At 42.6% G+C, this 11,807-nt stretch overlaps 2 protein-coding genes across 2 annotated transcripts in view; one reads left to right on the forward strand and one right to left on the reverse strand.

Moving 5' to 3' along the window:
* The window catches only part of LOC128371029 (P2R1A-PPP2R2A-interacting phosphatase regulator 1), a 3,582-nt gene extending 3,213 nt beyond the window's left edge, over positions 1-369 (reverse strand). Inside the window, exon 1 of the mRNA XM_053331228.1 lies at positions 1-369. This exon is cut by the window's left edge and continues 224 nt beyond it. The gene's annotated coding sequence lies outside the window, so the exon portion shown is untranslated.
* A 5,926-nt stretch (positions 370-6,295) lies between these two features.
* im:7136398 (schwannomin-interacting protein 1) lies at positions 6,296-11,274 on the forward strand. The gene is made up of 5 exons (XM_053331238.1): positions 6,296-6,392; positions 7,842-7,923; positions 8,062-8,175; positions 9,264-9,381; positions 10,613-11,274. The coding sequence occupies exons 1-5, from the start codon at positions 6,301-6,303 to the stop codon at positions 10,705-10,707; spliced, it is 501 nt and encodes a 166-aa protein (XP_053187213.1). The 5' UTR covers positions 6,296-6,300; the 3' UTR covers positions 10,708-11,274.
* The last annotated feature ends 533 nt before the right edge of the window (positions 11,275-11,807 follow it).

The raw sequence follows: 11,807 nt of genomic DNA on the forward strand, positions 1-11,807 counted from the left end.
CCCAGAGCAGCGAGCCGCCTCCTCTTTACCGCATTTCCCTCCGATATTACTCTTTAACCGAGTGCGTGTGCGGGGCTGAGCTTCATTTAAAACCCGCAGCTGTCCCGAAAACGCAAATGTTCAGGTTGCGTGAAAGCCAGAGAAAATACGAGTCCCGCAAAAAAAAACACGCAACACAAAGTTTTTTTAGGAGCAAACAGCCTGAACTCCCGCAGCTGCCTCAGATTCACCGCGAAACTTTTTAATCGAGTCCGCACAGGTGACGTGACTTTTGGGATTAGCTGTGGAGCTAACTTAAACCTCCGTCAGAGATCCGAAAACCTTCCGAAACTGCCCGAAACCTGCCGAGCCGAAACCTTCCGAAACCTCTCGAGCCGAGTGGAGCCGACACCTCCCGAAACCTCCCGAGCCGAGCCGAAATTACAGTTAAACTAGATTACCAGCGTTATGAGAGTTAAATATAATGTAACGCTGAGAAAAGATATTCAGTTCATGATGATATAAAACGATTAAAATACAAATACCAACTTCTTTTGGTATTTGTTGCTTGAAAAACGACTAAAACATGTCATATATTATTAAAATATATCTCCAGAAATACTATTAAACATTACAAAGACATTATATTATATTATGTTATTATATTATTATATTATGTTATTTTATTTTATATAAATACTGAAATACAATAACATGATCATAAATAAGTGTAATAAATGTGTCAGTAATGTTATGAGTCAGTTAACTTTAATTTAAACAGATTTCACACAGAAATAAAATAATAAGATAAAAACATGAACATTATAAACTGAGTGCTGCGGTCAGATGTAACAGCATTGTGTGTGTGTGTGTGTGTGTGTTGTTATTGTGGTGTGTGTGTGTGTGGTGTGTATGTATCTTGTGTGTGGTGTGTGTTGTTATTGTTGTGTGTGTGTGTATGTATGTATGTGTGTGTGTGTGTTGTGTGTGTGTGTGTATCTATGTTGTGTATGTATCTTGTGTGTGGTGTGTGTTGTTATTGTTGTGTGTGTGTGTGTATGTATGTATGTATGTTGTGTGTGTTGTTATTGTGTGTGTGTGTGTCTTGTATCTTGTGTGTGTGTGTGTGTCTTGTATCTTGTGTGTGTTGGTATGTGTGTGTGTGTGTGTGTGTCTGTGTCTTGTATCTTGTGTGTGTGTTGTTGTGTCGCTGTTCTCCCAGAATCCCCCAAATCCTCCATCTGCTTCCAGTCGTCATCTCCCAAAAATGGTGCAACATGAAACCGGTCGGCCTTTAACCCTTCGCTGCCTGCCGCCGGTCGGAGAGCTCAACCAGTCGACGCCAAACTGCACCGCTCAGCTTTAACACAGGGGGGTTAAACATGCGGCCCGCGGCCCAGAACCGGCCCGCCCAGGGGTCCAGTCTGGCCCACTTCTTGTTCTTTTCCTTCCTTGCATCTTCCTCCCTTTCTTCCTTCTGTTCTTCCTTCCTTTCTTTCTTCCTTTCTTCCTTCCATCTATCCTTCTTCCCTTTCCTCCATGCTGTCTACCAGCCTCCATAGTAAGACACTATGGAGGTTGGTAGTAATACACTATGGAGGTTGGTAGTAAGACACTATGGAGGTTGGTAGTAAGACACTATGGAGGTTGGTAGTAAGACACTATGGAGGTTGGTAGTAAGACACTATGGAGGTTGGTAGTAAGACACTATGGAGGTTGGTAGTAAGACACTATGGAGGTTGGTAGTAAGACATCATGGAGGTTGGTAGTAAGACACTATGGAGGTTGGTAGTAAGACACCATGGAGGTTGGTAGTAAGACATCATGGAGGTTGATAGTAAGACACCATGGAGGTTGGTAGTAAGACACTATGGAGGTTGGTAGTAAGACACTATGGAGGTTGGTAGTAAGACATCATGGAGGTTGGTAGTCTTTGTGTCAGTTTAATGGAGAAAAATAAAAAATGTAGACTCATAAAAAATATTTAAAATGTTTAGTTTGATTGAAATACAACAACCTAACACTCTGGCTCTTTGTTTGTCTTCCTGATGAAGGTCCTGCTCATTCTGCTCTCTTAATAGAAAGACAGGACTAGATATATCACATTATATAAACCTCCCTACCTATCTCTCTCTCCTCTTCATACTGTTTAATGGTAATAATGTTTTATTATAAACAATGAAGAGTTGGATATTTACATCTTCACATCTTCCAGTTTACTCCAGAAATGATCTCTGAACCATGGTTATTATTATAGTTTTGAAATTTTCTTTAGTTTTTATTTTCATTTAGTTTTTCAGTTTGCTTTTTTATTTCAGTTTAGTTTTAGTGAGTTCAACAAGTGATTTAGTAGTTTTAGTTTAGTTTTATTTTGAAGGAATTGACTAGTTTCAGTTTAGTATTTATTTAGTTTTAGTCTTAGTTTTAGTTTTTCAGGTATTAAGAGAAAGCTTTGACTTGTAGAAGCTGAAAAGGATGAAAGAATGTGTGACACCAAATATGGTTTATCATATCATATATAAGTGCTTTTAATTTCATTCTTTAACCACGGCTGGGTTCGGGGTCAGAGGTTAGGGGTTAGGTATGGCAGCATAGCGGCTGCTGCAGGACAGGAAGTCATCGAGGGAGAAAACAAAACAACAACTAAAGAAGCGAACGAAGCTGAATTTATCTGTAATTCAGTTTAGTTTTTATTTAGTTTTCGTTTTTGTTTTTATTGTAGTTTTTATTTAAATTTCAGTTAACTAAATTATTTTTTCATTGCTAGTTTTAGTCTTAGTTTTCGTTACCTATAATAACCCTGCTCTGAACTAACATCTGACCTAAACTCTGAAACTCAGTACCAAAACTCTTTAATAACAACAGCGCCCTCTAGAGACCGACTGGTGAATGTGACACCCAACCCTGTTCTCCCCTACAACAAGTATTTAAAGTACAGATCCAACAAGCAGCAGTGTTCCTGGGATCCTCGGTTCCCGGCTGTTAACCGACCAACGCTGCGTCCTCCCGCAGAACCAAAGAGGTTAAAGTGGGAGCAGCGGAAGGAGAGGAGGAGGAGGAGGAGGAGGAGGAGGAAGAAGAGGGAGGTCCTGCCTTCCTTCAGACGCAGTTCAACAACTTTTAGGCCACTTTCACCAACTTCAACCTTGGTTTTCTTCTGGTTTTAAGTGCGCAGCTTGGAGTCGCGGTTTGGTGGCGCCGCGGTGTGACGCAGCAGCGGCATGAAGGAGCGAGCCGCGGCCGCCTGGATGTGACCGATCGGTGGGTAAAAGTGTCCGAGTGTCCCGCTGCTGGTAAACAACAGCGGACAGAGCTGCGGACTGCTGAGACCTGAGCTACGCACACACACACACGCACACACGCACACACACACAGTTTACTGCTTCTTATTACTACTTTTAACTCGCTTTGTTAAGTTTGTGACCAGACAGTTTAATCTATACTGTACTGTTTTTATAGTTAGGTAGATAGAGGCTGTATGTAATGTATTAATAGACAGAGACAGAGCACATTAACATAATAACTGTATAAAACAAGGAGAATTGCATTGTGCCAGACAGATAGATAGATGGATAGATGCTGTGTATAAATGTGGATTTTAAGAGTAGAGCTACAACGATTAGTCAGTTAATTGATTAGTTGATTGAACAATACAATCTGCAGCTATTTTGATGATTGATTAAGCTAAATGGTAATAATTCATTGGTTTCAGTTTGTGAAGATTTGCTCCTTTTCACTGTTTCACATTATTGCAAACTGAAGAAGAAGAAGAAGTTACCTCTAACTCTGAGATACTGTGTCGTTAGGTGTTGTTAAGACCTTTTGACATTTCCTAAACTAAACAATTACTTGAGAAAATAATCAGCAGATTAATTGATAATGGAAATAATTGCTAGTTGTAGTCTTATTCATGAGTTAGAGTTATACTACAAACTAAATCTGTCACTTTTAGTCTGTATGACTCCTTCAGTAAGAACACCACAGCTAACAGCTTTAAGAGTATTTAATAACAGGTTGTGTTTAACAGCAGTCAGAATAAACCCTACTTACTCTAATAATAGGTTGATTCATGCAGGTTCAGTAATTACAGCAGAGTTTAAAGTGTTTTACAGGGTTACTGAAGGTTTACTAATGACACACAAAGCATGTTTTTAATTAGCGTTGCTCTCGGTTTTATTGGATTGTTCATCAGCCTGTTCATTTCCAGGAGGATGGAGGGAGAGAAAGAGACAGCTGAGGAGAAGGAGGAGGAGGAGGAGGAGGAGGAGGAGGAGGAGAAGGAGCTTCATCATCACATCGCAGCGACGTCGTCTGTGGACTACCAGGAACTACCCATCATGCACTGGGAGGACCTGAGCCAGCGGATAGCTGAGCTGGAGAAACAGGAGCAGGAGAGGAGGGAGAGGTCAAAGGTCAGCCATGGAGACAGGAGTGTTGGTATTTCCTGGATGATCTGGGGTTCAGTGTTATGGAGCTTTTCCTCTCTACAGTTGTAGCTCTACTTGGCTCGGTTTGGTATCAGGAAGCTTTTCCATTACTATAGTTCCTCCTCAACGTGGGCGGGGTCGTCATAGCAACATGTTGTTTTCTACGCGACACAAACACATAACCAGTGGAGACCATGGAGGCGATGGTGTACTTGCTGCTGTATGTGTCTTTCTGTCACACACAAAGCAAGAGAAGAGAAACCAATCACTGTAACGTTGTTGTTGGTGTTCTTGTGTGGGACGGCTCATGACTCTTCCAGCGACTCTCTGACCAATCAGAGGCCGGCAGTCTGATGTTGTCACATTTAGTTTTGGCTTGGCTCGCTTGGAACCTCAGCAGAGCAGGTACTAAAACAGTACCAGGTACCAGGTACTATCCCTGATGGAGACGCAGAGAAACCGAGTCGAGTCGAGTCGAGTCGAGTAGTGCAGTGAAGGGTCTGTGCTAGGACTGGGTATCGTTTAAAAAATGACGATCTCTGTGTTTTATCGTGTGTAGAGAGTTTTTAGAGAGTTTAGGAGGCGTCTTGGCTGCTGAACTGCTAAGCACGCTAACTCAAATAGTCCATACAGATAGTCATATTTTATAGTTCTGGTTGTAAAAAGGATCGATTGCAGGTATCAATTGACGGGAGACGTTTAGATTCTACTTGGTATTGATTTATTTCGGTTGATACCTTTTAAAAGTATTGAGTACTGATAACCAGCTCTAGTTCAGATCAGTCCGAACGAATCGAACTGAGGAGGAAAACCAACCAGAGTCTGAAACAGTCCAAACATGAAGTCTCTGTTTGGTTCTGTTAGCTGAGCAGGTTTAAGATTACGTGTCCTGAAAGAATGATGACTGTTCAGGATGTGAGGACACTTTGTGGACAGAAAGCCTCCATTTCCCCAAATCTCCAGTGTCATCCTACATCGTTCCAGACATCGCAGAGTTATCGTAATTATGAGTTTCTACCTTGTTAACAGCGTTCACGTCAATCCAGGTCGTAATTATGACACGAAAAGAGAGCCTGAAAAACCAAACAAACATGGACGCTCCTTCAGCTGACAACAAATTAAACAAATGTGTGAGGCTGTTGTTAATTACCAGAGTTGATCTATTCATCTGAGTATTTACTAAAACTAAAGATGTAAATCTATCACGTCCTCCCATGTCATGTGTCTCTGAACAGGAACGTAGCATCAGAACAAACACACAGCTTTTCTTCCACGTCTTTTTAATTTACTTTGATCCTGATTAATAGTTTTTATCCTTGTTTAGCACCTTTTATGTTTGCTTAGCATCTAAAATATTCCCACAAATATGAAGTAAACATGTGTTATTGTTGTAATCCTCCTATGATCTGCTCTGTAATGGTCCAACCATCTTGATGAAGTTAACTTCTGGAAGTCGTTAACAGCACAGAACAATTTATTTACTTTATTGGCAAAAAAAGGCAAAATATTGACTAAAAAATGAAGAAGATTTATTTTTCAATCAGTCATTCCACAAAAACATTTGATAATAATCTCTTAAGTTTGAGCTGCAGTAAATCTGCAGCTCAGTCACAGTGTGGAAGGAGCTAAAAAGAGAGCCTAACATTACTGAGACACTGTGGAGGTTATAGCTGCATATTTATACTTTCTTGGGTGGCATAATGATAACGTAGCTCCATGAAAACCAACACTGTCCACACATCTGATCCGTCTGCTAGCTGCTAGTTTTAATCTAAACCTCCACATGAACACACACAGAATATATTTAGTGCTAAAATCAGCTGCTTCTGATTATACTTCCTGTTTTTGATTTGTGGGTCTTGATGTCTTGCTGCAGAGGGGGCCGGAGGTGAGGATGGGGGAGAGCCGGGGGGCCGTGTGGAGAGACGTATGGGAGGAAGAGGAGGAAGACTTCAGGAAGTGTCGAGTCGCTGTTGTTGCATCACGGTAACAAAGAACTGCACAGTCTGCACTTTCATTTAGTCTGAGGTGTTTCATGGTGAGTTCCTGCTGAGTCAGCGCTGTTTGTTTTAAAGGCTGCAGGCGACTGACTCATGACACCAAGACCTGAAACAGAAACATGTCAAACCTGAGAATGAACTCTGAATCAGCTGCTGTTTGCTCTTCATGGCTCAGTGATAAAATAAGAGTTGATCATCAATTCAAAATGTTTCTACAATAGTTATAAAAGCAGCATTAAAATGTAGGTTTGTTAAAATCTACATTTAGTATTTTTGCAGCATGACAGCATGGAGGTTACGCCCAGTTCTATATAATCAATATATTAAAAAAAGATCAGTAAGAGAGATTTGAAATGACATTTGCACCATTTTTTAAAAGCAGAAATTTGATGCTGGGTCCACAAAAAAAGAAGTGAAGTTATTCATACGTTTATTTTCACATTTTAACCCTTTAAATTTAAACTAAACCTCATGGAGACAGTAAAACATCATTGACCCTTATTTTGTTCCTCATGAAACTAATGTCTTAAGATCTCTTCACACATTACTGATTGCATTTTTTTGGACAGCTGATCAATAGAAGTGTAATTTATAAATAACTTAACTAAATGTCTTTTAAGGTCAATGTGGAAAATGAGGCAGAAAGGAACTTTTACTTTTACTCTGCTGCAGTTAGAAAATGAACAGCTCCAGAAAAATGTGAACATCTATAAAAAGTTCTAAACAAACAGAAACACTTCCTTCCTTCCTTCCTTCCTTCCTTCCTTCCTTCCTTCCTTCATTCCTTCTGTCATTCCTCCCTCCCTTCATTCTTTTCTTCCTTCCTACCTTCCTCCCTCCCTTCCTTCCTTCCTTCCTTCTTCCTTCCTACCTTCCTCCCTCCCTTCATCCCTCCCTCCTTCCCTCCCTTCCTTCCTTCCTTCCTTCTTTCTTTTCTTCTTTCCTACCTTCCTCCCTCCCTTCATTCTTTTCTTCCTTCCTACCTTCCTCCCTCCGTTCCTTCCTCCCTTCATCCTTCCCTCCCTTCCTTCCTTCCTTCATTCCTTCTGTCATTCCCTCCCCCCTTCATTCTTTTCTTCCTTCCTTCCTTCCTCCCTCCCTCCCTTCATCCTTCCCTCCCTTCCTTCCTTCCTTCCTTCCTTCCTCCCTTCATTCTTTCCCTCCTTCCTTCCTTCCTACCTTCCTCCCTCCCTCCCTCCCTTCCTCCCTTCGTTCCTTCCTCCCTCCCTAGACTTTTACTTTTACTCTGCTGCAGTTAGAAAATGAACAGCTCCAGAAAAATGTGACCGTCTATAAAAAGTTCTAAACAAACAGAAACACTGGATGACGTTTGGTGGAAATATGTAATCAGATGTGAAATGTTCAGCAGAGATTTATTAGACGGGTCGAGTCGATGACCGGCTGAAGCTTCAACATGTTTATTATCTACTTACAGATTTCACAACCACAGAAACCTGCAGCTGTGCTTCATCAACAACAGCGACAGCGAAGACGACGACGAAGGAGCCAAGAAAAAGGTCAGTTACACCAAATGACACGTTCTTTACATCAGTGCTTATCAGAGCTGGAGATCCACTGAAATGTTTTAAACACTCAGCATGACAACTTTTTCGGTGTGATTGAATGACGAATGACCTCACTCCTATCTCCGTCAGGTTTCCATGGGAACAGGGCGCAACGGTTGCCATGCCTCCGGGCTGAAACAGGAAGTGGCCAGCGCTCTGAGAACGCTGAGAGACAAACTGATGGCTGAACAGAAGGAGGAGGAGGTAAAGATGAACGTTGGGACTGTTTGCTGTTTGGTGCTGAGCAGGAAGTGAACAGTGGTTTGCTATGAGAGCGATGAGAGTGAACCAGAACAGCCGGGCAGATAAACAATGAGCTGAAACTCAACTATAAATCTATAAAACTCTCTTTATGTAGAGTTTCACGTCACTGACAGAAAAGACATGTTCTAGAAATATATGATGGAGATACTTTAAGCTGCAGAGTCTCTGATAGTTCTCTGCAGGACTCAGTTTAACCCTTTATAGGACACTCATTGAAAGGAAGGGAGGAAGGAAGGAAAGGAAGGAAGGTGGGGGGAGGAAAGAAAGAGAGAAGGAGGGAGGGAGGGAGGAAGGGAAGAAAGAAGGAAGGAAGGAAGAAGAAAGGGGGATGGAGGAAGGAAAGAAGGAAGGGAGGACGGAGGGAGGGAGGGAGGAAGGGAAGAAAGAAGGAAGGAAGGAAGAAGAAAGGGGGATGGAGGAAGGAAAGAAGGAAGGGAGGAAGAACAGATGGAAGGAAGGAAGGAAGGACGGAGGAAGGAAAGAAGGAAGGGAGGAGAGAAGGAGGGAGGGAGGAAGAACAGATGAAAGGAAGGAAGGAAGGACGGAGGAAGGAAAGAAGGAAGGGAGGAGAGAAGGAGGGAGGGAGGAAGGACAGATGGAAGGAAGGAAAGGAAGGAAGGAAGGACGGAGGAAGGAAAGAAGGAAGGGAGGAGAGAAGGAGGGAGGGAGGAAGGACAGATGGAAGGAAGGAAAGGAAGGAAGGACGGAGGAAATAAGGAACGAGGGAGGGAGAAAGGAACAGAGGAAGGGAAGAAAGAAGGAAGGAAGGAAGGAAAGGAAGGATATTTTGGGATATTTACAGAAGTTACCAAATATAATTATTTGCCATATAAAGGGTTAAACATCTCTGCAGGTTCCACACAAAAACACATTACACAGTGGAGTCATTAAAATATTCATTATAGACACTTGACAGTAGAAACAGTAGAAAGCTAAAGCTGCTGAATGTGTGTGTGTGTGTGTGTGTGTGTGTGTGTGTGTGTGTGTGTGTGTGTGTGTGTGTGTGTGTGTGTGTGTGTGTGTTGCAGCATCTGGCCAGCAGCAGCGGTGTTGCCAAAAGGAAACATCTGGAGCGTTGGGAGCTGCAGGAGCGTTCGGTGCAGCAGCTCAGCAGTCTGAGAGCGTCGCTTCAACAGGAAGTACACGGTACACAAACACACGAAAACCCCCCCGCTGTACATCTACATGTTCACAGCAGACATACGTATCTTCACTCAGACTTCAAGTTTGACTTTTCATCAAAAAAACTAATCTTTTCTAACACACATGTTCCTCTTTTGTACTGATGATGCAACCATGAGAGGTTCATGTTGATCAAATTCTTGAAGCTCAGAAACTTTTACTGCAGGAACTCTGGAAACAGATGATCCATTATGATCGTAAAGAAGGTGACGTCCAGGGAGACAAACTGGAGTCACGAAGCTTCACATCACACATAAAACAATGCCTTTTCTGTGCTAAATGAGTGTTTTGACACTTGTGTTGCCCGTATCTTATAATAAGCACATTGTTATCAAGCATTCCCAAAGCATCTTTCCTCCTACAGAATAACTGTCTGACATTCACCTTTTCACAAATCCCACCAGGTCAGGACTGCTCTAACCAGCAGTCAGGTGTCCATATGAACAGTAAAGATGTTTTCCTCTCTGTAATCATTCCTCCTGTTCATACTGACTATTAAAAGATCTCCTTCATTTAAAGTAGATGATCAGCTATTATTGAGCTTCATCAGTGTGATTTAGTCATATCTTTTTAGCATCAAATTCCCTCTTAAGGCTGATTTATGCTTCTGCGTCGGAGTGACGCCGTTGCTATGCCGTTGCTACGCCGTTGCTATGCCGTTGCTACGCCGTAGTCCTTTCGAAGTTCTGCATCGAGGGAACGTGTAGCTTGGGGGTGTGACTGTATGTATGTGTGTGTGTGTGTGTGTGTGTGTGTGTGTGTGGGTGTGGGTGTGGGTGTGTGTGTTTCAGAGGAGTCTCTATCTGTATCCTTGTTTATCTTCCGGTCACAGTAGCATGTAGCATTGTGCTATGTGCTCTAATAACAGAAAACACAAACCTTCTGTTCATAATTAATAAATAAAGCAACTGCCGGAGGAACTGACGCTTTGACCGGACCAATCACAGCCTTTGCGGTCCGCGTTGCCGTGACACGTAGTTAGGATATTTTGGAGGTGCACGTCAGACTACGGTGTAGAGGTCCGCGTCGACGCAGAGGGCTACACGTAGCTACGCCGTCGGTCCGACACAGAAGCATAAAGCAACTAGATTACATTTTAGTGATGGCAAATACTCATATTCTTCCTGACCAGCAGTTTGTCAGTTACAACCACAGATATTCCCTCTTTGACTCGATCTTGTTGATTGTCTTCCAGCTCTGAGCTCTGAGCTGGTGGCTCACCTGTTGGTACGAGACCAACTGAGGACGAAGCAGGACGCCATGCTGCTGGATGTTCAGGACCTGACCTAACAACAGGACCACAGACTGACCTAACACCAGGACCACAGACTGGCCTAACACCAGGACCACAGACTGGCCTAACACCAGGACCACACATTGGCCTAACACCAGGACCACAGACTGGACCATCCAGACCAACTCAGCCGAGCCATCGAGTTTCCTCCAACTCAGTGTGGACTTTTGGCCGCTCTGGGACCGACCACGTTAGCCCAGGAGTTGTTTACTAAAGCTAATCATTAGCCGACCAGCTAATTTCTGAAAACTGGCAAACCACCAGTGTCAACAAGAGGGAGATGCATCTGGATGCTCAGGGTAAAAGGAAATCTAATCAAATCTGTGAGACGATGAGGATGAGACGTCCAAAGTAAGGTTTGTGTAGAGTTGGTATATGACAGAAGGTTGATTTGAAACAACAAAAGGAAGTTAGCATGAAATGACAGAAAGTCACTGTGAATGTTTCAAATCTACAAAGGAACAAAGATGCGTCGACTTCTCCGATCAGCTGCTGGCTAGTGAGAGCAGCGTTGAACCAGCCGGAGCTACAAGGCCTTTTAAACTAGAGAAACAAAGACACATCTAAGCTGCACTTAGTCATTCAGTATCTGGTTTACCCAATAAGCTACTCAGGATCTGTGTTTTAAAGCCAGTCCAGTTCTTTGTGTTGTACGTGGAAAAGAAGGTAAAGGAGTCGGCTGCACCAGCTGTTCGTAAGTTCAAACTGGAGTTATAACGCAATCACTCAACTAAAACTACGTGGAACACAAACTAGTTGTTAGGTGTCTCAGAACTTAAAGGATGTTTTCAAACCTTTAGTTAGTTCTGGTCTGAATCTGTGGATGGGTTTTAACTTTGGTTCGGTTTCTTTTCACAGAGAAAAATACAAGCAAACCCACAATGCATCACTTCATGCCAAACATTCACTCCGCTCATTGGTTAGTTGTGTCTGCAGGAACAGGAAGAAAGTCCTCGAGCCAAATGCAACTATTCGGACCTTAATCAACTGTTATATTCACTTATCAGCATTGTATTATCCAAAGCCCCACCACGAACAGACTAGTCCATTTCCTTTGGGACCAGACCAAGACCGCTGCATCTAAAGAGTCCTGATA

This window comes from Scomber japonicus, chromosome 13, assembly GCF_027409825.1.
Source record: "Scomber japonicus isolate fScoJap1 chromosome 13, fScoJap1.pri, whole genome shotgun sequence".
NCBI lineage: Eukaryota > Metazoa > Chordata > Actinopteri > Scombriformes > Scombridae > Scomber > Scomber japonicus.

Coding starts and splice junctions, on each gene's coding strand:
- im:7136398 (XM_053331238.1), top strand. CDS start 6,301: ATGGGGGAGAGCCGGGGGGCCGTGTGGAGAGACGTATGGGAGGAAGAG. Junction 8,176..9,263: donor CTGAACAGAAGGAGGAGGAG/GTAAAGATGAAC, acceptor TGTGTGTTGCAG/CATCTGGCCAGCAGCAGCGG. Junction 9,382..10,612: donor GCTTCAACAGGAAGTACACG/GTACACAAACAC, acceptor ATTGTCTTCCAG/CTCTGAGCTCTGAGCTGGTG.